We start from the raw sequence: 23837 nt of genomic DNA on the forward strand, positions 1-23837 counted from the left end.
TGATGTATTGTAATCTTCTCGGATTTTACTAGACAGTTGTTTTTCGAGTCTTATAAGAGAGTTGAACCAACTAGTATCCTGAATTCATATATAGCATAGATTCAAATAAGAAGCAGAAATACATTACTCATTAACTTCTCACAAACTTCTCGTTTCTCTCTCTCAAATGTTTTCTAAATCCTAATAGTTGCTATAATAATAGTTCCTCATCTATCCCGTGATGATTTGAACCCCATACCTGTTAATGGATGAACAATGTCTTACCAGCTAGTCGCGCATCATTTTCTAGTCAAGTTAGAGCCGTATTAAAATACATTGTTACACAATTTCTTGCACATTTTATTTTATATTCTCCATGGTTAATTATTTATATTATTCAAACGAAAGTTATACCTGACAATTTTTCTCTAGAGTCTACCGGGGTCGTATACATCCACCACAATTCATGCCATACCCCACAAGATGACAATCTTCAAATTAAATTGCTCATATAACATAAACTTTCCTGATCTTTCTACCATTAACAAACACACACACATCTAAAAAAAATGATCACTGTTGTTATCTTGCTACTATTCCTCCCTCCTTCAATCCTCCTCCTCCTCCAAACAAGAAAAGCTCTACGAGATTCCCGATCGCCGCCCGGCCCCCTCGGCCTCCCGTTCATCGGCAACCTCCTCTCCCTCGACACCTCCAAGCCCCACATCTCTCTATGGCGACTCTCCCGCTCCCACAGCCCCCTCATGTCCCTCAAGCTCGGCAGCGTGCACGTGGTCGTCGTTTCGTCCCCTCGGGCCGCAGAGCAAGTCATGAAAACCCACGACCTCGTCTTCTGCAGCCGCCCGAAGCTCCTTGGCCAGCACAAGCTGTCCTACAACCGCTCCGACATCTCCTTCGCCCCCTACGGCCACTCGTGGCGGGAGATGAGGAAGATCTGCGTCGTCCATCTCCTCAGCAACAAGCAGGTTCATACGAATCTCACATCGTTTCCACGTGAAAGTGTGGAATGACATATAAGAGGGAGTCAATCGTTTATATTTAAACATGGTTTTACTTCATTCGTCCTAGAAAGTTTGTCACTTATTTTCATTTCCGTCCATCACATAAAATTTGTTATATTTCACTTTTATATTTTTTATAATGGACCCACGTTCCAGTAACATATTTTTATTTACATTATAAAAATAAAACTTACGTTTGATTAACTTTTTCAACGCATTTTCAGTTGCATTTCTTATAATCCATGCCAGGTCAAAATATGACAAATTTTATGGTACCAAGAGAGTAGTAAGTAGAAGATTAATGCTAAGTAGTAGGAGAGACAAAGATAAAAGAAAATAATTAAATCTTCAATGGATAGTGAAATCCGCATTATTAACAGGTCCAGTCATTCAGGCCGGTGCGCGAGGAGGAGGTTCTTCGGATGACCCAAAGCCTTGGCTGCGGTCGGGTTGTCGATCTAAGCGCGGTGGTGTTGGGTCTGACGAACGCGTTGATATGTAGGGTCGCGTTTGGGAAGGAGGAACCGAGGACGATAAGGTTTGATAAGCTTTTGATTGAATCCGAGGCTATGATGGGTGAATTTTTTATTTCGGATTATTTGCCTTGGTTTGGTTGGGTGGATAGAGTGTCCGGGTTGATTGGGAGACTTGATCGGATTTTTAAAGACATGGATGGATTTTTTGAGGAACTGATTCAAGAGCGTGTGAATCAGAGTAGGTCTAAGTCGATAAACTCGAATATTCTTGATATTTTGATCCAGATGAAAGAGGAAAATTCTAGCTCGGTGGCTCTGACATGGGATAATATCAAGGCAATACTCATGGTTAGTTACAACTTACATTATTTCTATTTTTTGAGGTTTCTTTCAGCTCTTTAGTTAAAAAAGTAATACAGTACTATAGTCTAATTTAATGATTGTAGTTAAATAATTGACATAAGTACAAAAATAAATTATTAAGAAATCTGAAATAAAAAAAATACTCAATTTCATTACAATGGCACTTTGGACGAATGTACTTATATGATCTAATATGATGATTTTTCCATATTCAGAGAATATCAATCTGGCTACATTTAAATTGATAGAGTGAAATGTATTTGATATACAAATAACTGAAAAATGAGAATTTTTGGAAATAAAAAAAATTGAATGTTCAAGTGATACATATCCACAGGCCATCTAAATTTTTTGGTGAAAACAAGGGTATTTTGTTAACTTTTCTAATATTTTTTTATTTGTCACGATTTTCCCTTATTCCAAATTAGAATTGGTTCGAATCATAACGCCCTCTAACAATTTCTTTGTCGACCTCCTTCATAGTTGTAGTGGTGGATGCAGTTTTTTTTTTCCTATTAGGCTCTATCGTCAAAATCCTTATATTTATCCATCATCAAAGAATTGTTGGTGATTGTTACATTTTCATATTTACTTTGTTGACTCACTCTCGTTTTCTAGGATATATTTGTGGCTGGAACAGACACAAGTGCAGCAACAATAATATGGGCCATGACAGCCTTGATCAAGAACACATCAACAATGAACAAACTACAAAAAGAAATTAGAGATTTAGTCAGCAACAGAAGACAAGTAAACGAGGAAGATCTCCCAAAACTACCTTATCTCAAGGCAGTAATAAAGGAGACATTGAGATTGTTCCCACCAGCACCACTCCTACTCCCTAGACAATCCATGTCTGATTGCAACATAAACGGGTATACCATCCCGGCCAAGACACTGGTCATCGTAAACGCATGGGCGATCGCAAGAGATCCCGACACGTGGGAGAATCCCGATGAGTTTGTGCCCGAGAGGTTCTTGGATTCTCCAATTGACATCATTGGAACAGATTTTGAGGCGATCCCCTTCGGCTCGGGCAGGAGGGGGTGCCCCGGGATAGCGATGGGGCTTGTAACGGTGGAGCTCGCGCTTGCGAACCTTGTTCACTCGTTCGACTGGGAACTGCCGGCCGGAATGACAAAAGAGGATATTGATACGGAGGTTTTGCCTGGTATTACTATGCATAAGAAACATCCACTTTGCTTGGTGCCTATGCATAGATACATACATCAATCATAAAAGTTTTAGATGATTGATTTATATATGGGCATTTAAGTTGTATCTTGTCTTAGTGAGGGACTAGACCGAATTAAGCCTAGTTCGGTATCACGGAATTGAGCATGTGAAATTGAAATTAGAGGTTTCAATTTCCAATCCAATATTTAAAATACATATTTAGAATTGAATTACAATTCTTTCCAATTCCACAATTTGAATTCCATATAAATTGATAATTGAATTTTAAATAATTATAAAATCGATCACCTTCAAACACTACCTTCACAAACACACGCAATGCACACAACACAAACTCTCTACATACACACATTGTGCACACATACTGCACAATTGTTTCAAATTTATATCATCTCAATTATATCATTTTTATCAAATTAAGGATTTGTGATTAAATTATAATATAATTCCTTTAAATTCTGTTCCATAAAATTATAATTCCAATTATTCAATTCTTTGTACCGATCCTATCCTAAAATAATTTTTCATATAATCCACGATAAACACGAAAGCATAAAACATTATGCTTTCCTTGTTCCGAAACATAAGAGAATTCCAACAAAAAAACCGAACAAATGGCATGATTTTACTCATAATCAAAATCAAACATTAAAGCAAATTTCAAAACATTAATCCCCAAGAACAAAATAGGAATCTCATCAAGCAAACTAAAAAAAAAATTTTGAAAAATAAAAAATAATTCAAATTAAAAAAAATGCTTGTTGAGGTTTGATCCTTCTCTAAACGTGTGGCCAATTTGGCGACTCGAAGCAGTGGTCGATGAAATCATCGAGGCTGTAGTCGCGAAACCTTTCCTCGTCCCGGTTGAGGAGGGTGAGGATGTTGGAGACGAGGATGGATTCGCAAGGGAGCGTATAGGCCTGAGGGTTCGTGTGGCCGAACATCCCGTTGGCTAGCTCGATGAGCGCCTGGAACACCGGGAGGGCGAGGTACCCGTACGGGATGTTCATGTTGCGACGCTCGGGCCCCACGTTGATCCCGAGCAAGGAAGTGGCCGATATGCTACTCTCGGAGGAGTAGTAAACGCGCTTCGATTTCCAGCGGTTGAAGATTTTCTTGAGGCGTTTGATTGGCTTCATCACCCTCTTCTTTAATTTCTTCATCACTTACGCCATTAGAGACAAGGAGAAGAGAGTTTTGAGATCGAGAATGAAAATGAGAGTGTCAATATATAAGGAGAGTGGTTAATTAATTTAACCACATTTTTATCTAAATACTATAGAAATGTTTTCGGACCCGATTAACTAAAATTGGTAATGAATGATGTTTGTATTATATGATTGATTTATGTGTTTTTTGTTTGTGAGTTGTGATTTTAGTTAAGGTTTTCATTTTTTTTGTGGATAAGAGTATTTGGATAATATTTGAGAGTTGAACAGTTCAGTTGCGATAAATTTTGGTCAGTCAATAATATTTTTGGGTTGTGGAATGTTGTGGATGGATGTGTAACTGATTTAATTTACCGGGATATGAGTAAATCACAAACTAACTTATGCGATTAAAAGTAATTATTTAAATATCAATTTATTTTTTATTCACACCTATACTCATTCAATTTTCCACAAAAATAGTGAATCCATTATTGACTAAACAACATTTTGTGATTCAGCAACTAACTTAGATATTTAATTGGCAGGAACAAAGTTTGTACTGCATTCTTAAATTGTGGAAAAAAAGACACGTTCGCCGTTTACAATTGGGTTAACTATTTCTAAAATCATGGATTTTATTTAAAGATTTGTTTTATTTAAAGAATTTTAATTTGTGATATATTAACATGACCATAGCGTTTGACACGTAGTAACTGGCATTTAAATTAGGAGTATAATTTTAGTTGTTTTTTTGGCCAATTAGACGTCTTTCAAATCATGCAAAATGAAACACTAAATTTACAACAATTCAGAATTGTTACACGAGACTAAATATTTCGGTGAAATTGGAGATGACATGGAGTCGAATTTCACAACCTCGTAGGCCAGTTATACAAATAATATCATTTAGGTAGACTTGAAATGAACGTTGTGTCCATTAATGTGATTAATTTTATTGATTTTTCTTAATCTGCATATTGAAGACTGAATATCTGAAGACTGATTTTTCTCAAGAATTACTCTTGATATAATTGTAAGTTATAGTGAAATTATGATTTACTCCGTAATAGAGAGTTTGAAAGCTATTTGTATACTTCTAAAAATGGGTCGAATGAAACGGATAACCCATAATTACAAATTTGGTACTATTATAATTATTTCTCCTCTATTTTTTAATAATATTTATCCTAAATGTTTATACTAAGATTATTTTTGGGAGAGATGAAATTTTAAGAAAATTAAAAATTGCACCTTCCTCATTGAAGTGGCCAAAATCAGCCCCTCCATTCCATTATTTAAATCTCAATATCAAATAGCCTGAATAAATTATTCAAGTTGATGAAAAAGTTAAATACTATTCCCTTTTGTGAGAAATGTGAAACTACAAAACAAAAAAACCAGTCACGGGTTATACAAAGAGGACAAACCTCTGTACAACCACAACAATACACACAATTCTCTCTCTCTCTCTCCCAACTTACATCTTTATATCAATAAAAATCAAAGGTTTTGAGGAAATTTAGGCTTCCATTTTCCCACTTTGTTCTAATCTATTTCCAATGGCTTATTCACCACAGCCATCAGCTCAATCACTAATTTTCTTGATTGCTTCTCTTCTCATCTCATCTCTCTACACTGTTCAAGTTCATTCTCTCAACATCGGCCTTCAAGCAAATCCCGGTCTCAGCTTGGTAAGTCGCTTCCCCTCGTTAACTAGATGCTACACCCGATGAAATATATCGATAACGAAATTAGTACACATCCATGGTCCAATTCATTACACATATGTCTATAATTTCTCTTAATTTGTAAATTAATTTACCTATTGCAGTTCAAAGAGTGCAGCAAAACATGTGAATCAATGTTTTGTGACGGTAATTTTTTCTTTTTCGATGTATAATTAAATTTCCTATTATCTCGATTCTTATAGTCACATTTTTTTAAAAAAAAAATTGGTAATTTCAGCTGCTCCATTTTTACGATATGGGAAATATTGTGGGCTTTTATACACTGGATGCCCAGGAGAGAAGCCATGTGATCGATTGGACACTTGTTGTATGCATCATGATCAATGCATTTCAAAGATGGGAAGTAAGTTCTTCAATTTTCTCAATTATTTGCTCAATAAATTAATTAAAGATTGATTATTTCAATTAATCATAGTGGGTAGAAGTATTTTATGTCCAAAAATTGACTGTGGTGTTGATGGTGGCCTCTCACCTTAATTAAGTGGTGTTTACTTCATCCCCACCAAACGGTTTTATTCTTGCTAAAACTAGTTATAACTTATAAAGAAGAATTAAGTGTGTGTGAATTAGCCTACCCGCTTAGTTGTAGAGTCATTATTGCTCAGTGTCAAAAGTTTTAGGTTCGAGTCTTATGCAATTTTTAAATGTGTGCATGTCAAAATTGAAAAAGAAGAAGATTTAGATATTTTGGTCAATTATATGTAATAATTAATTACTCCATAAAACATGAGTGAAGAAGGAATACACATGTACCTCGTATTTTTGGGTGATTTTTGTAGAGTATTTTTGGGTGATTTTGGTAGAGTGGCACATGATAAGTGCTGAAATAAGGGAGCTTATGTGTACATTATTAGTTTGGATTTTATTTAAATATTGAATATTATGGAAAAAAACAATAGATGTTACTAATAGTCTAATAATAGTTGTCAATTATCTTACACCTAAATGACAATTGCTATTTTTTTTAAGTCCAAACAAATGCCATAATAATTTTTGACACGTGGTATAGATAACACGTAAAGGGTTACAAATAGAATAAGATGAATTTGTTATACGACAAAAAAAAACAGGCTATCGATGCCACGTAAACATGCACTTTAATTTTTGTCTTTGACATTGTGATTTTGATTTTTTTGCAAGTTGCAAATTGCAAACTGAATTTCTAGTTCCAACCCTTTCAAAGAGAATATTAAGTTGTTTAATATGATCTCTTAGAGCAAAATTTCACAAATTAAGAAAAAAAATAATACTCCCTCTGTCCCTCAAATTTTGTCACAGTTTGACCGGACACGGATTTTAAGAAATGCAATGGAAAATGAGTTGAAAATGTTAGTAGGATGTGGATCTTACTTTTAATGTATTAGTTTTATAATAAAATGTGAGTGAGAATAAGTTAGTGGAATGTGAGGTCCATTACCAAAATAATAAAAAGTGAAATGTGACAAATTTTGTGAGACGGACGGAAATGGAAAAATGTGACAAAATTTCAGGGAAGGAGGGAGTATCATAAAAAGCTCAATAGTTTCTTGGTACAAAAAAAGTGACATATAACTAATATGTGGCATATTACTACCATATATTCAGTCAAGTTTTATTTGAAACACATTACTTCTTGCGAATTTGTCACTCTAGAACTAACTGCGCTGCCCCCGCGGGCAACACGTTACTTTAACACATTATTGTTATGGTATGATTTGTGGTTTAATTCAGAGTATAGATTACTAGAGTTTTGGTTTCACACAAAATTCGAAGACTTTTCATAATATATCGATAATTTTTTAAAAAAAATCGTGACAGACCTCTCTATGCCTATTTATATTTTTATTTTGGATGAAAAATTATGATTATCCTTGTAATTTTTATGATGATAGTACTCCATAATGATTTGTGGGTGCAGACGATTACTTGAGCCAACAATGCAACAAAGAATTCCTGAAATGTGTGGATTCATTCAAGAAATCGAGAGCACCTTCATTCAAAGGCAACACTTGTGATGTTGATGATGTTGTCAAATCCATTAACAATGCCATGAAAGCTGCTATCGTTGCCGGAAGAGTTTTTGGTAAACCTTAAATAACAACAACAATAACAACGTTATTCTTGTGTAACAAATTTCGATCCCATTTTTCAATTTTAGCCTATGAATATTTCCTATGTATGTTTGTTTGTGTAAGGATAAGATTGGCTTCTTGTTTAATTAGTTTGTTGGAGTTTGTTATTTAGCCTTTTTATCTAAATTAAAAACAATACTCTTCAAATAAGCACTTTCAAAAACGGATGTGTTAACTACGAGCAATTCTGAGCACGGTCAACGTTCTCGGCCTGCAATCTATCAACAATGGCAAGCACCATTTATGTGCTCGGAAAATGGCGGTACTCGGGATATATAAAAAAAGCACCTGTGAAATGGCTAGGTATTGTGAACATTTAATATTTTTACTAATAACGAGCACCATATATGTGTTTGAATTTCCGACCACCATAATTGTGCTCGGAATTAAAAATGTACTTTTGAAATTATTCAACAATCATTGTTTGTTAATTAACAACAATCCATCAACAATGGCGAACACCAAAGACATGCTCGGGATATATAAAAAAAGACATGTAAATTATTCAACAATTAACCGAGCTAGGCATTGTAATATTTATAATTTAAATAATAGCGAGCACCATATTTGTGCTCGCAAGTCCGCAAATTTTCGACCACCATAATTGTGCTCGGGATTAAAAAAATTAATCAACAGTCATCAACAATGGCGAGCACAATTTATGTGCTTGGAAAATGGCGAACACCAAAGATGTGCTCGGGATGTATAAAAAAGGACATGTAAATTGTTCTACAGTTAACCGAGCTAGGCATTGTGAACATTTAATATTTTAACTAATAGTGAGCACCATAATGGCGAGCACAATTGTTCTCGAGCATGTAAATTGTTCTACAGTCATCAACAATGGCGAGCACAATTTATGTGCTTGGAAAATGGCGAACACCAAAGATGTGCTCGGGATGTATAAAAAAAGGACATGTAAATTGTTCTACAGTTAACCGAGCTAGGCATTGTGAACATTTAATATTTTTACTAATAGTGAGCACCATAATGGCGAGCACAATTGTTCTCGAGCATGTAAATTGTTCTACAGTCATCAACAATGGCGAGCACAATTTATGTGCTTGGAAAATGGCGAACACCAAAGATGTGCTCGGGATGTAAAAAAAGGACATGTAAATTGTTCTACAGTTAACCGAGCTAGGCATTGTGAACATTTAATATTTTTACTACTAGTGAGCACCATAATTGTGCTCGAAATTAAAATAAAGACTCGTGAAATTATTCATGGAATATATGCAATGCATCGTTTTTCACTGATATCACCGAGCATTATATACGTACTCGGGATTTAAAAAAATACTTCAATTAAGTTGCCAATGGCGTTGCGTTCCATGTGTTGTCTTATTTGTAATTAATTACTCTAATTAAAAATCATATCCTCACAAATTTAAATCATTATATTATCATATATAGATGCAATATAGTAATTGATAACTTTCACATGGAGTTAAGAGGAACACCGTTTTATATTTACTTTAACAGATCAGTGCACTCTCTTCACTGTTGTCTAATTATCATATACACATCCCCCTATGAAAACAGATCCCCTGGATAACATATATTTATGACATAAAAGTATATAAAAGAATTGAAGATTGGAGCATGATAAAAGTAAGAAACTGGAAATAAATTGATTTTTCATAATATATATTTATCCGCCAATGAAATTTGCTTATAAAAGTTTTTTCTTTAATAGCATTTTTAACGTCCCTTTATAATTTAAAAAAAAAATGAAATTGTGAATAATGAACCTTATTTATAGCTCAATTTAAAACACACACACAAATGCATAAACTGCAATTAGATATGGAAATCTTGACACAGATGGAATTTACAGTTCTAATTAATTTTTGTGTCTCTGACTCCCATTCCATATACTCCATTGAACAACTTATTATCAAGCTTTATTGCAACAAATTAGAAAGTGATATTAGAGTTGATAAATTTTGAAGTAAGGTATATATATAATTTAGAAAGTTAAATTTTTTAAAAATAAATATTAAGTTAATAATTAAATTAAAATAGAACAAAATCGACATTATCTCCACGGCTTCTTCTCAACAACAAGTCGGAGGAGCCACCCCAAACTTAGCCACCAATTTCTAACAGCCTAAGGCATGCACATACAAAAATGAGTGCAGTCATATGCTCCTTCAATAAGAAACAACTAAGAGAAAAAGTAAATGATTAAATGTATTGATCCATTATGCAGGATTTTCCATGTGTGATCACATAAGCATGCAGTTTCTTTAGAAAACTAGTAATATCTTACAGATTTCCAGTATTTTGGAAGTAACTAAAAATCCAATAAATCTAAAGAAAGCAGAATTTTACAGCAATAAGGATGACCTATTTGATGCAGTATTAACAGTTCATAGATTTCTAAACCATCTTCTCATTTTTGTCCCATGAAAAGGTGTATATGTGCATGACTTTTTTATATGCAAAATACATAAAGTATTTGTATAATAAAACTCCAAAATTCACAAGCATAGCAAAGTTTCTGCCCTCAAGCAGTCTGCTTTCAAATTATCAGAGTTTCTATGTATCAACCACAACAAAAATTCGCATGTCACGAATAAGATTTATCTAATCACTTTGTTTTATTTATGCGTAGTTGTTGAATAATATCTCCACACATTGTAAGTAGCGAAAACATGCAAAATATCTTCAAGCTTCAAAATCCTCCTCGAACCATGGGTGCTTGAGAGCGTCTCTGGCTGATATCCTATCTGACGGATCGAACGCCAAAAACTTCTCGAGCAGATCCAATCCCGATTCACTGAGCCTCGTCGCGCCTAATAACGAGGCAGACATGGACATGTACATCCGTACTAGGTTGGTCTGTGGCCAGACCAACCTACGTATGCACTCAAGCTGATGATCATCCGAACGCCCGCGAAAGAGGGGTTTATCCAACACAAACTCCGCCATCATGCATCCCACGGACCACACATCCACCCCACTCGTATACGTGTCCGAATCATCAAGAATCTCGGGAGCCTTGTAAAACATCGTCCCGACCCCACCGCCCCACAGGGACTCAAGCCGGGCCGAGAGGCCAAAATCGCATATCTTGGCCCTATTCTTGCCCCCGAAGAGGATGTTGGCCGGCTTGAGATCCCTATGCACGAAGCCCTGGTCGTGGAGAAAAGCGACGCCGTTTAGTATTTCGAAAATCAGGGTTTTGATCAGTTTTGGCGGGAAGGGGTTTTGCAATTTTTCCCTCGCTGTCTTGAGGTCCGATTCTACGTACTCCATCACGAGGATGAGGGCGCCGCGGTCGGCCAAGATTTTCTTGAGCCCGACGATGTTTTTGTGGCGCGGGAGGGACTCGAGGACGTCCATCTCCATCAGGGCGGAGTCGCTGAGGAGGCCGTGGGCGGCCTTGATCGCCACCGTCTCGTTGGTTGCTTCGTCGCGGGCTTTGTACACCACTCCGAAGGATCCTTTGTTGATCACCTCGAGAATTTCGTAGCCGGAAACCCTGAACTCCGGCATGATATCCGATTTTTAGTAGAGCTACAAATTTGTGTTACAATTTGTGGTTTAATGGAGTTTGGTGATTGGTTTATATATATAGATAGATCACCATACTAATCCTACTAGACCTCAATTTGCTATGTCGCCGCAATTTAGTTTTTTTTTTAAATTTTTACTTTTATACATCGTTTTGGTATCTATACCATAACTATATATTACCTTTAATTAGTTTTCTTAATCTCTTTTTAAAAAATTATAATCTAAATAATTGTAGTACTAGTACCATTTATTAGCAAAACGTGTAATAGGAATGTTTCTTAAAATCATGTGAGATCCAAAATACGAATCAGATTTATCTTATTATTTTGTTATATCTATGCGTAGCTTCCAAGTTCCAAGCTTTTATTTTTTTTAACGCAATAAACTTAAAATAAATTTTGTTGGTGTAGTTCAATGGTAAATTATAACTTCAAATAAAATTAGATATAATAATTAGTACTCGAAAACCAGAAGTTTACGAATTCGTGACCACATTTGCTTGAATATTAAACTTTTTAGTCACTGAATTATGAATTTAACTAAATAAAGCTATATCTAATTATTTTTCTTTTGTAATGTTGAATCTGTAGTGATTTTTTAGGCCTTGTGTTGATATCATTTTGTATTAGTCTCTTAGTATCCCTTTTTAGTCTTCTAATCATGAAATGAGGATATATAAGAGCATCCACAACGGCGAGCACAAGCTCGTCCGTCCGTCCGTGCTAGTAGCGCGAAGGAGTTGTCCGCCGCTGCGCTCTTGTCGCTAAGGAGTTGTCCGCCGCTGCGCTCTTGTCACTAGCACGGCGCTGCTCGATGCATCGAGCACGTTCGTGCCAGCGAGCAGGCGACGTGGCAGCGTGTGATTGGTCAACGGCATAGCCGTTGGCAATTTATATTTTTTTAAAAAAATCAGATTTTAATTAAAAAATCCGATTTAAAATAAAAAATATATTTTTCCACTTCCCAAAAAATTATATCCGTTTTCTACCCACTTTTAATTTATTTTTCAATTTTTCCCCCATAAATACACATTTTCATCTATAAATACCCCAACTTCCACACCAAAAATTCACACCACATTACACAATTATCATCCAAATTCTCTCATTTCCATTCTCAATTCTCATCAATCTTTCATTCACTCGTACTCTTAAACAGCACAATGTCCGGCCACGGCGATCACCCCCTGGGCTCCCACAGTTGGAACCCCGATTAGTTCGGTTCACAACCGTTTCCTAGTCCGGAAACGGAATATTCGACCCCTCCTCAAACCTAAAGTTCGGGAGTTCCGGGTGGCTACCGGCCTTATCCGATCAACGACCAAGATTCCCCTGAAGGGCAATACGGGTGGACACCCGAGCCTAGAACGAGGTCGAGCGGCCCCTCCCAAACTCCGACTGCTCCTACTCGCGGTATCCGCACACCGCACACTCCGGCGGAGATGGAGCAATTGTTCAAGGCGTTATTGTCAATCTCCGAAGATTTGGAGGTTGGCACGAACCAATCCAGCGATCATTATTGGTAGCGCATCTATCGCCGGTACAATGAAAAGTTCCAGGGGTATTACCTCCAGGAAGAGCGGTCGGTCGGGGAGCGGCCGGAGCGAGGTCGACATCATCAGTTCCGCCTTGTCGACCTACCAATCCATGAACTACAAGTCGTTCAAGTACCTCAACATTTGGCAAGAGACGCGTAACATCCTCCTCTAGCGGCTTCTCCAAAAGGTCAAGGTTGGTACCCCTATCCGACGCCGGCTCCGAAGACGTGGCTAGCCAACTTGCCGGAGCTAACTTGGGTAGCCTCGACGCCGGCCCGAGCGGTTCCCGAACCCGCTCCCGTTCCCTATGCGCCACCTCCACCCCCCACCAACTCGTTGTGGGGATTTTGGCCCAACTCAATATGGCCGATAGGTCAATTATGATCCCCCGCAACTTCGATTGCATGAGTCCATGATATTGGGTCTCCAAAAACAATTGGGCGTAGTACCATCGGATGAATAGTCTTCCACGGGGGTATTTTTAGCCTTTAATTATGTAATTTTTAATTTTTAGGAGTTTAATTATTTAATTTTTAATTTGTAGGAGTTTAATTATGTAATTTTTAATTTTTAGGATTTTAATTATGTAATTTTTAATTTTTAGGATTTTAATAATGTAATTTTTATTTTATTTATAATTTATAATATTATTTCGGTTTTTTAATGAATTTTAATATTATGGAAATGTTTTTATTTAAATTGAATAATAGAATGGTGAGACCTTGTGCTCGTCCTTGAGGAAGAGCACTGATGTGAGTGTTGTGCTCTTGCCTAAGAGCAGACAGAAAAAGTGGGGTCGGACCCACATTCGTGCTCGTTGGCAAGAGCACTGACAAACTCATAGTTTAAGATGGTTTTGTGTGTAATTAGATGGTGACTTTGATGATTCAAGGTGTTTAATATAAGTTTTTTCCCACACATACACTAATTAGTGAGTCAATGAGTTTTGTCGTAGTTTTGTGATGAAAACAGGTTGAAACGGATGAAAACAGATTAAACGAGCCGAGACAGATTTCGAGGAAAAGTCCAGTAGGTTCACCCGGTCGGGTGTTTCCCGACGGGAGAATCTTGAATAGGCCTAGAAAAGGGTTGCATATAGCTATGGGCGTCATGAGGTACGAGGGGTTGATGCAGATTAGACCCTTAACTGGCCCATAAAAACTAGCTGGTTCGAGATTAATGACCGCCTATTATGTTGTACTCGAAGAGAAAATAACGTGTAGAAAGACAGTGTCTTCTGATTTGTTGCAATTGTTGTTGTGAGTGTGAAGATTTCGGAAAGGCAGAGAATTTGCAGACAGCTCGGAATCTCAGCAGACACTGCACCGGCAGATGCATCAGAATCTCTGGCAACACATCGTCGTCCATCGCTATGTGTTCAATTGTAATGGTAGAATTTGGAGTCGAGAATAGACCTAGTATATGTGAAGGCCGAGAGAAAAAGAATAATCAACTATGTTAATAAAGAGATTAGATTTTAGTTATTGCTATCATATATATAGCTGTAGAATCAATCGTGTTAATTCAGGGAATAATTTCCATGTCGTTACCATATTGTAGTAGGATATTCAATAAAATCAATAATTTCCTAATTCAATTGATTAGATTTTAGTTATACTTACCATAATACACAATATTATTGCTTTAGGTCCAAGTCCTTACCATATTGGAATTGGATTAATTTTTCAGTCAATACAATATTAAACGATTTCAATAATCTCCAAAGTGATTATTTAGTTTTTACATATATTACATTAGTTTATAACTTTAGATGATGTGATAATGTGGTAATCTAAGTGACACGGCTTGGTAAGGGCTTGTTTGATAACAAAAGTGAGATACAAGAAGATTTAAAAAGTAATATAAAAAAATGCAGGTTTTGTGTCGAGATAAGCTCAAACGAGGATTTTTTTTTTGTTATTGGTTAATAGACAAAAATGAGCAGCTATCCTACTAAATTTGTGAGATGCTAACTAATTTATTGATATGTTAGCCTACAATTTATTTGTCAAAATATTCAATTAATTTTATAAAAATAAAAATCAGCAACACAAACTAAATAAATTACCACAATATTCAAATTGATTTCACAAAACTCTTCGACACAAACTAACTTCAACACTTAATCAGAAAGTAAGTATTACGTCATATAAGAAAGTAATAACCTTTATTTATTTGAAGCTATTACAATGATAATCAACTAAATTTTTATTCGTAGATACTATGCTTTTGAATTTTCATTAATAGAGTTAAGAAGGAGGAGTAAGATCATGACCATGGTGCCTTGGAGAATGAGTATGTTGAGAAGCATTGATAGAAGCATGACCATGATATTTTGAAGAATGACCATGACCACAGTGTGTTGGAGAATGAGCATGTTGAGGAGCAGTGTTAGGATCATGATCATGTTGTTTTGGAGAATGAGCGTGTTGAGGAGCAGGAGCTGGAGCTGGAGCATGACCATGGTATTTTGAAGAATGAGCATGTTCAGGAGCAGGGCCACGATGTTTTGGAGAATGAGCATGGTCGCAGTGTCTTGGAGAATGAACATGTTGAGGAGTAGGGGCAGGGGCATGACCATGATACTTTGGAGAATGAGCCTGTTGAGGAGTAGGGGCAGGAACATGACCATGATGTTTTGGAGAATGAGCATGACCACAGTGTCTTGGAGAATGAACATGCTGAGGAGCAAGGGCAGGAGCATGACCATGTTGTTTTGGAGAATGAGCATGTTTAGGAGCAGGAGCAGGGGCAGGAGCATGACCATGATATTTTGGTGAATGAGCATGTTGAGGAGCAGGGACAGGAGCATGACCCTGCTGTTTTGGAGACTGAGCATGTTGAGGAGCTGGGACAGGAGTATGACCATGATGTTTTGGAGAGTGAGCGTGATCACAGTGTCTTGGAGAATGAACATGCTGAGGAGTAGGGACAGGAGCATGATCTTGGTGTTTTGGAGAATGAGAAGGGGTAGGAGCATGACTATGGCCTTTTGGAGAATGAGCAGGGGTAGGAGCATGACCCTGCTGTTTTGGAGACTGAGCGTGTTGAGGAGCAGGGGCAAGAGCATGACCATAATGTTTTGGAGAATGAGCATGATCGCACTGTCTTGGAGAATGAACATGCTGAGGCACAGGGACAGGAGCATGGTCTTGATGTTTTGGAGAATGTGCAGGGGTGGGAGCATGACCATGACCTTTTGGAGAATGAGCATGTTGAGGAGCAGAGGCAGAAGCATGACCCTGCTGTTTTGGAGACTGAGCGTGATGGGGAGCAGGGGCAGGAGCATGACCATGATATTTTGGAGCATCATCATGAGGAGATAGAGCGTGGTGTTGGTGGGAAGGAGGGCAAGTATGCTCATGTTCGTGGTGAAGAGAGGGAGCATGATGGTGGTGGTGACGTTTAATTTGTGAATCAATATTCCACATCACGTCACCTTCTAGTTCACGAGCGAGGGAAGGGGTATTGGTGATAGCCAAGAGCCCAAGAAACAACACGAGACCATAGACATTTGACATTTTAATTTGTTAATTTGCAGTGTTGCTTGGGAAATTAGTAATACATGCACTGCTTTATATAAGAGTTAATGTCTTATATTTCCCCTATTATTGCCTCTTTACTTTAGATACTTTCCGTCTTTGGAAATTTTGACTCATACAATGATATTTTTTATTTTAATTTCTAAATATAAAATGCGATTAACATATTTGGATTGCCGGCAATAAGATCTCGACTTATTTAGAAAAGAATACATAACGTCTATTATTTAGTTTATTGTACTTTGTCAAGTAAGTTTAATGGTCAATGATATGATATTCTATTATTATCATTTAATGGCTGACATCAATTAAATTTCCCAAAAAAAAAATTTATTTTCTTATTATATTATAATTGAAAACATTCAATTTGGTGATGGAACATAATTATTTAGATCTATATAAAAAAGATAAAATTAATTGATTTCTTATTTTATTTTGATGGCTTTAATTCCATTCAATTTGGCATAACGGTTTTTGTTATTCGTCCACTTTTTTCATTTTTGGTATTCATAAATCAGATAACATTCCATTTAATAATATTAATGATTAATTTGATGTAGGTAATAAGGGTGTCCACTATAAGGTGGACACGCCCAATAGCCCCGCCCCAGTTTTTTGTCCATAGCCCCGGATTTTTGTCCATAGCCCCAAAATTCTATTTCCGCCACTATAGTGGACACCTCCAATAGCCCCCAAATTTTATAATCAATTTTCATTTTAAAATATTTTTTATTTTAATGAAGTGTAATTTAAATAATTGCAGTGTAAAATAAATAGAAAACGAGGTAATTAGGGCCGAATATTCGTTGTATTGGAAGGTGGTAAAATTATACAACGAATAATTAAAATAAAATACAACTACAAAACTCCGCCACCGTCTACTCGGTGTCGGAGTCGGCTTCCTCGTCTTCCTCTTCTTCGTCTTCTCCTCCTCCTCTCTCGCTGCTGCCGGCCGCGGTATCCCTAGGCGCATTATCAACCAACCCCAGTCGAGTCTCAAGCCGATTGATGAGCCTCTTGTAGGCGTTCCTGACGTACGGGTCAGTTTCCCCTGCGTACGACCGCAGTGCGTCTTGCAGTTGTTGCATCAACGTCACGTCTATGGTATTGGCCAATACCTCGTGGGGTTGCACATAGGGTTGCACATTGGACGGTCGGACTGATCCGGACTGGGGGAAGCGCGCCTCGGACGCGCCTGCCGAGAGGCGGGAGGCACCTCTACCCCCTCGTGCACTGCGGATAGAGGCCTGTTGTCCCATGGGCCGTCGGCGCCTAGTGTGAGTGGCGGCTGGCTCTTCGACTTGTTCGTTGGACTGCTCGAACTCGTGCGAGCCGCTTCCACTGCTGTAGTCGCCGGTAATGTTTTGCCTTGTGCGCTTTGGCCCAGGCGCTCCTCCTGTCTCGAGCGCCACGATCGACCGGAATTTCGGGCAATCCGCGAGAACAAGATACTCCTCCCACGACTGGAACTTCGGCCAGCCCTCCGTGTGGAATTGGCCCTCAGACAGGACCTTAACATCAGCTGCGCTGCGGCCACTCTCAGCGTGACGAAGGTTGTTCTCGTATATCGACGCGAACCGCTTGGTAGCCCGGAGAATCCTACTCCACTTTTTCCGTATCTGTTCGGGGTCGCGACTCTCGGCGCCTTCGGGTTTGAGCTCCTCGTATGCATCAGTTACGCGCCTCCAAAAGCTCCCCTCGTGCTGATCGTTGCCAACCACTGGGTCCGAAGTGATTGCATCCCAAGCCTTCGCCACGGCAACGCTCTCGTCCTTGGTGTATAGCTTCCCCCTGTTGGACCCAGAACCAGATCCACCGCTACCGCCAGTGCCACTGCCCTCGCCACTCGCCGTTGCGACCACCGCCATGGCCGGAGCCCCGACTGCCGCCTCCTCCCCTACGGCCTCCACCCCTTGAACTGCCGCTACCTGCTCGGGTCGGAACGGGCGTTTCCACCCGTGCTGCCGGTGTCTCTGGGATGCCGGAACTCAGCAGGCCCATCATAGTTTCAAATGCATCGTGATCTGCTTCGGTGATGGGAGATTGGCTGGCCTGGAAAGGGGAACCCGGTCGCGTCTGGTGAAGCGTGTCGAAGGTGGGTCTGTAATCTCCAAAAGCGGAACGACTCAGATTCCGCTGTAAAGATGGGGGAGTTGGAGAAGACCTCCACGACTGAGATGGATGAATGGGTGGACTCGATGCCCACGGTGGGGGAGATTGATTCCAATTCCATGTCTGGGACGGAGTCGCATATCCGCCAAATCCCGACCCCTGACCTGCATATCCGCCAAATCCAGCTGCATGGAAAGGATTAGCCGACTGGTTTGACGGATTGCTGCCATATCCCGATTCCTGAGAGTCGGGTGATTCGTCGTCTCCTCGGTGCATTTTTTAGAGAGCTGAGATGTTGAATGATTGTTGTGGAAATGGTAAAAATAAGTGGGGAATGGTTGTATTTATAGAGGAAAAAGGAAAAATAAAAAATAAAAAATTTTGCACGCGTCGACCGCCGCGCCGGAAGCTGCGGTCACTATGACCGCCGCGCCTATAGGCGCGCCTCACCCCCACCAGCCGCGTCCTCGCCCCGCACGCGGCGAAGCCGTTTCCGCCCCCCTCCCCCGTCCTCAGGCGCGGCGGCCACCCCAGCCACTATGACCGCCGCGCCTCCCGCCTCGCCCCACACCCCTCTTCGGCGACCGCCGAGCCGCTCCCATAGTGGACACCCTAAGACACACAATGTTCATAATTACTAAAACATTTTTTATTAAACAAAATTCATTTATTTTTAAATTATAGTAATCATTATTTTTGAATAAAGGTATTATATTTAGAGAAAATATTATTATTCTATTGAATAACACCAGTAGTATTGTTCTATGAATAAGAGTTGGAGTATTATTTTAATAAATAAAAATTAGTTTATTATTTTAATGTACAAAAGTTATTATTCTAATGATTAAAGTTACCATTCTTGTGGATAAAAGTTATTGTTTTTTTCGGATAAAATTTATCATTCTAATGAATAAAATTTATATTCAAATAAAACTTATTGTTCTTGAAAACAAATTATATACTCCAGGAGTACTATTTTTTTTAATGTACAAAAGTTATTGTTCTAATAATTGAAGTTATTGTTTTTATAGATAAAAATTACTTCCTCCGTATCTAAAAATTTGTCACATATTTTTATTTATGTCCGTCCCACAATTTTATCACATTTTATTTCTTGGAGTACTATTTTTAGTAGTGAACTTACATTCCACCGGCGCATTTTCCCTTAATTTTTATTATAAAATAATATTTAAAAGTACGACTCAAACTCTAATTGTTCGATAATTAACTAATCAGAATATCAGATAGTACTAGATTTAATAAACTAAATTGCTGCGACAATGATATTTTTTCTACTGTAACACAAATCAATATTACTACATGCAAATATGTAACCAAATCAATCCAAGACAACCAGTTTCTCATATTTTTTCCCAGCAATTGCTGCATCCATCACCTTCACTGGATCCATAATTCCTCCCTCTTCAAGAAATATTTTCATCAAATTCTTCGAGTATCCGCTCACTAGCGCCACCCCTTCCCGATTCCCTGGCACCGGTGTCGCCCTCGAGTCCCTCAGATTCCAAAACACAATCTCCGGCACACATTCTCCGTATCCCTTCTCCTTAAACTTCCTCACTATCGCCTCATAATCCGTCTCCCAAGGATTCGCCGACGCCTCATCAAATTCCATATCACTAAACACAAACAACCTCTTTATCATCTCCTCCGCCTTCAGCTTCCCTTTCACCGCCACTTCAAGTATCACATCAAACACCTTCTGGAAATCAGTGTTCAATCCCCAATCCATACGTTCAATAAACTCAGTCTTCGATTTCAAGCTCTCCCCTTCCATTATATGAAGCTCTGGTGTTTCGCTGAAAGTGATGATCTTCCCCTTCCATGGCTCCTCGCTCAATTCCGATACCAAAATCCCTAGCGCCACCGATACCTTCATCGGAATCCCTTCCATACTCATTGAAACATCACTGATTGCAAGGCAATTGCTCAATTTCCCAATTTTCGACATATCATCCACCATTCTCCTCCACTGCAGCTCCGCCACTTCGCCGTCCTCTTCATCATTCAACGATTCGATTATCTTGTGAGGAAGCAATGCGCCAGCTGCAATCGTGGCTTTGCCGGACTTCACCTTTTCGAGATACTCGCCAAACCTTTCTTCATCGTGGTTGGAGAAATGAGTCTTGTAGTTTTTCATCGCCACGGAAGCGACTCTGTTGTAGGGCAGAGATCCCCAATCGTTGGCGCCGATGTAAACCTCCGGCAGCTGCAATGCCTTCTTCAGCGGCACGAGCACCTCCTTCCTCAGCCGATCCCTCACCCGATACGCGTAATATGCCTCCTCCACGCCTTCATACTCCGGAAACTCCGCCACCGGAAACACCTTCTTCGCTATGGTTTCACACAGCAGCGTGATTTTATCGAACGACGAATCGAGAGAGGGGCACCATTTCGCGGCGAGGCTGATTTTGTTCAATTCCCCTGATTTCAACATCTCCATATCCAATCTCAACCGCTGCGCGAAGAGATCGGAAATGCAATTGTGGAGGAATCGGAAATCAGCATCGTGATTGAATCTCTCCACCACTCTCCTCGCTCTCTCAATCCTCCTCTCTTCAGGCGTCGAATTAATCCCGCCGTGAAACGCCTCCATCAATTTTGACAACCGCTCGCCTCTTCTCCTCTTCCCCTTCCCCGTACGCATCCGAGAATTCCAGAGCTCTCCAATCTGTTTGGCCGATTTTCGCGCCTCGGCTCCTTCGAGGAGACGGAAGAGGATCTCGAGCAAATCCTTGAAATAGCCGAAATCGGCGAAGGCGGCGGCGTTTCCAGCTAGTGTTTTGGGGTGTTGCTGGTGCAGCCACAGCGCGGCGGTGAAGAAGCTCTCTCTATCGGATTTGCCGGTGCCTTTCACTCCGCGGAGATTGCAGACGAGTTTCAGAGCCTTGAGCGGATCGTGATCCCACGCGAGCTTCAATCGATTGGTGAGGGACTCCGGCGGCGTGTCAGGGACGACGTGGAAGAAGAAATCCAAACAGGGGTTTCCCGACGATAGAAGCGTCGGAGAGTTGTTTTCCGTCACCACTCTCAACGGGGATGTAATTGTTGCTGTTTTGTTAAAATCCGCGATCATAAGGTCGATGAATGCATCGCCCGTGGTGGTAGGGGCGGTGGCGGTGGAGGCGGAGGCGAATTTGGGTGGTTGTTGATAGATCTCCGGTGGTCCGATGAGAAGAACGGCAGCCATGACTGAGGTTTTGACAAATCGATAGGATTTTAAAATTTTAAATATTCTCAAGCGCAATAGCACGAATTTATACCCCTCTTTGACCCAATAATTTTTTATTACTTGCTATTCACCAAACTAATTTATGGGTTTATCATGATTATAACATAGATATTGATGCATTTAACAATTAACCCTCGTTGCTTTGAATATATTTTAGGATCAATTACAGATTTTACATAATGATTTTTCTCTATAATTATATTTTATCTATTGAGTAATATCATTGTGCTATTCTTAGTAAAGATAAACGAAATTACGAAAATCAAATTTAATGAACATCTTTATCCAAAAAATGCATAGTTTTCTAATATTCACAAAATTAACATGAATTAAATGATATTTTCAATCAAAATTTATCCATAATTATTCAAATTTTAAACTGAATTCCCACTTTTTTCATCATGATACATTTTATATTCTTTGTATCAGGCCATGAAAAATAGAAAAAATGGAGTGAAATATACTCGAATTAATTTTATGAGCTAGTATTATTATAATACATAAATCACGTCAGAGTGCTTCGATTAACTATTTCCCCCCTGAAGTATGAAGGACGTAAAAAAAACATTTTCCCATTTTGTTTTTAAATAGTTTGAAATTTCAAAAGTTCCTCCTTATTAAGAACTAAAAAATTAATGATTTATTAGTACTAATTAACTTAGTAACGGGACCAACTGCTTGTTATAACTACATTTTGATATTTCATGGAGTAGTAGTAATTTGATGAGTTTCTATTTTTATCGTATAAAATGGCAATAATCTTGCATAGATATAAAAAAATACATATAAGTGACACACAGATCTAAACAAAAATTATATCGACTACGACCGCCATTATAGGTGGGACCCGTCATATTCATTGCTTCTATTGTAGTACGAAATATACAATATATTTAAAATTCACAAAAATCAAGAAAATGGTCATATAGAATTATTCATGGTTATAATTGTTAGTACTACTATTTTTCTTTATTACTCTTTACATTAGTATTTTTCTCTTTTTTCTTTTTTATACTGCCATTTTTCATTCTAATAAGTACATTAGTACATAAAAGTTGTTACAAATTACTAACGTAAAGGTTTCAACAAAAAGTTATACTAATACAGTATTTTTATTTTATTGTGTTCGCAAAAACTGATTAATAATAAAATAACTCTTTGTTGTTCTATAAATACCAACTGTAACTGTGATTTTGAAGATGGCCAAAAGACTTAAAAATGTCAACCCACTTGAGAAATTATACATAGTTACTACTACAAGATACCAATGCTTTTACCATTTAGGCATTGATTACTACAAGTAAGTTCGTTATCATGACTTCATAAATATTTATGAATTGTCAAGTTACAAAAAAACACTTCACGTTTCTTTTGTTATTTCTTAATATAAATACAAATTTGACATATATAATGTTGTGTAAAATGTTATTTAAGGTAACGGCAGTGTAAAAATTGGTATTGGTCTATTGGATGTGAGAAAAACGGCAGAGTAAAAATTGATATTGGAATTGAGAAAAATTATTATATGATCCATGGCTTTTTTATCTTAGTTTTTACCACGTAGTATTTTTTTATTATCTAAGTTTTTACCACTTACTATTTTTTTATTTTTTCTAGAGCCATTTTTAGAATTTAATTATAAAATTCACTCCATCGGTGACGACAGTAAACTCCTATCTCGACAATGTTAAATGGGCTTGGGCCATCATTTAATACTTATAGCACATCCATTAACCAAGCCCACTAGTATAACCCATGCCCAACTTTGTGTTTTAAGAGGACTAACATAGGCCCGTCAGCAAAGTAAGCACGGCCTTTGTGGTT

General features: G+C 38.3%; 7 protein-coding genes across 7 annotated transcripts; 2 read left to right on the plus strand and 5 right to left on the minus strand.

Annotated features, from left to right (window-relative positions):
* Nucleotides 1-548: 548 nt before the first annotated feature.
* On the plus strand, nucleotides 549-3079 carry LOC121787822 (cytochrome P450 71A9-like). Its single transcript, XM_042186665.1, has 3 exons — nucleotides 549-965; nucleotides 1382-1825; nucleotides 2459-3079. The coding sequence occupies exons 1-3, from the start codon at nucleotides 549-551 to the stop codon at nucleotides 3077-3079; spliced, it is 1482 nt and encodes a 493-aa protein (XP_042042599.1).
* A 737-nt stretch (nucleotides 3080-3816) lies between these two features.
* On the minus strand, nucleotides 3817-4200 carry LOC121787823. Its single transcript, XM_042186667.1, has one exon. It carries the CDS (start codon nucleotides 4198-4200, stop codon nucleotides 3817-3819), a length of 384 nt encoding a protein of 127 aa, XP_042042601.1.
* A 1395-nt stretch (nucleotides 4201-5595) lies between these two features.
* Nucleotides 5596-8154, plus strand: LOC121787954 (phospholipase A2-alpha-like). Its single transcript, XM_042186797.1, has 4 exons — nucleotides 5596-5879; nucleotides 6020-6062; nucleotides 6154-6279; nucleotides 7834-8154. The coding sequence occupies exons 1-4, from the start codon at nucleotides 5748-5750 to the stop codon at nucleotides 8007-8009; spliced, it is 477 nt and encodes a 158-aa protein (XP_042042731.1). The 5' UTR covers nucleotides 5596-5747; the 3' UTR covers nucleotides 8010-8154.
* A 2566-nt stretch (nucleotides 8155-10720) lies between these two features.
* On the minus strand, nucleotides 10721-11551 carry LOC121787824 (cyclin-dependent kinase 11-like). Its single transcript, XM_042186668.1, has one exon. The coding sequence runs from the start codon at nucleotides 11549-11551 to the stop codon at nucleotides 10721-10723; it is 831 nt and encodes a 276-aa protein (XP_042042602.1).
* Nucleotides 11552-15358: 3807 nt separating this feature from the next.
* On the minus strand, nucleotides 15359-16630 carry LOC121787825 (histidine-rich glycoprotein-like). The gene has a single exon (XM_042186669.1). It carries the CDS (start codon nucleotides 16628-16630, stop codon nucleotides 15359-15361), a length of 1272 nt encoding a protein of 423 aa, XP_042042603.1.
* A 1062-nt stretch (nucleotides 16631-17692) lies between these two features.
* Nucleotides 17693-18519, minus strand: LOC121787826 (glutathione S-transferase T3-like). Its single transcript, XM_042186670.1, has 2 exons — nucleotides 18020-18519; nucleotides 17693-17702 (listed from the first exon to the last, which is right to left on the minus strand). Exons 1-2 carry the CDS (start codon nucleotides 18517-18519, stop codon nucleotides 17693-17695), a joined length of 510 nt encoding a protein of 169 aa, XP_042042604.1.
* A 1514-nt stretch (nucleotides 18520-20033) lies between these two features.
* LOC121786111 lies at nucleotides 20034-21980 on the minus strand. Its single transcript, XM_042184646.1, has one exon. The coding sequence runs from the start codon at nucleotides 21969-21971 to the stop codon at nucleotides 20103-20105; it is 1869 nt and encodes a 622-aa protein (XP_042040580.1). The 5' UTR covers nucleotides 21972-21980; the 3' UTR covers nucleotides 20034-20102.
* Between the last annotated feature and the right edge of the window lie 1857 nt (nucleotides 21981-23837).

This window comes from Salvia splendens, chromosome 22, assembly GCF_004379255.2.
Source record: "Salvia splendens isolate huo1 chromosome 22, SspV2, whole genome shotgun sequence".
NCBI classification, from domain to species: Eukaryota; Viridiplantae; Streptophyta; class Magnoliopsida; order Lamiales; family Lamiaceae; genus Salvia; species Salvia splendens.

What these genes read in the sequence shown, in the direction of transcription:
- LOC121787822 (XM_042186665.1), top strand. Translation starts at nt 549, where the DNA reads ATGATCACTGTTGTTATCTTGCTACTATTCCTCCCTCCTTCAATCCTC. An exon ending in ATCTCCTCAGCAACAAGCAG is followed by an intron (nt 966 to 1,381) that starts GTTCATACGAAT and finishes CATTATTAACAG; the next exon opens with GTCCAGTCATTCAGGCCGGT. An exon ending in ATATCAAGGCAATACTCATG is followed by an intron (nt 1,826 to 2,458) that starts GTTAGTTACAAC and finishes CTCGTTTTCTAG; the next exon opens with GATATATTTGTGGCTGGAAC.
- LOC121787823 (XM_042186667.1), bottom strand. Translation starts at nt 4,200, where the DNA reads ATGAAGAAATTAAAGAAGAGGGTGATGAAGCCAATCAAACGCCTCAAG.
- LOC121787954 (XM_042186797.1), top strand. Translation starts at nt 5,748, where the DNA reads ATGGCTTATTCACCACAGCCATCAGCTCAATCACTAATTTTCTTGATT. An exon ending in CAAATCCCGGTCTCAGCTTG is followed by an intron (nt 5,880 to 6,019) that starts GTAAGTCGCTTC and finishes TACCTATTGCAG; the next exon opens with TTCAAAGAGTGCAGCAAAAC. An exon ending in TGAATCAATGTTTTGTGACG is followed by an intron (nt 6,063 to 6,153) that starts GTAATTTTTTCT and finishes TGGTAATTTCAG; the next exon opens with CTGCTCCATTTTTACGATAT.
- LOC121787824 (XM_042186668.1), bottom strand. Translation starts at nt 11,551, where the DNA reads ATGCCGGAGTTCAGGGTTTCCGGCTACGAAATTCTCGAGGTGATCAAC.
- LOC121787825 (XM_042186669.1), bottom strand. Translation starts at nt 16,630, where the DNA reads ATGTCAAATGTCTATGGTCTCGTGTTGTTTCTTGGGCTCTTGGCTATC.
- LOC121787826 (XM_042186670.1), bottom strand. Translation starts at nt 18,519, where the DNA reads ATGGCGGTGGTCGCAACGGCGAGTGGCGAGGGCAGTGGCACTGGCGGT.
- LOC121786111 (XM_042184646.1), bottom strand. Translation starts at nt 21,971, where the DNA reads ATGGCTGCCGTTCTTCTCATCGGACCACCGGAGATCTATCAACAACCA.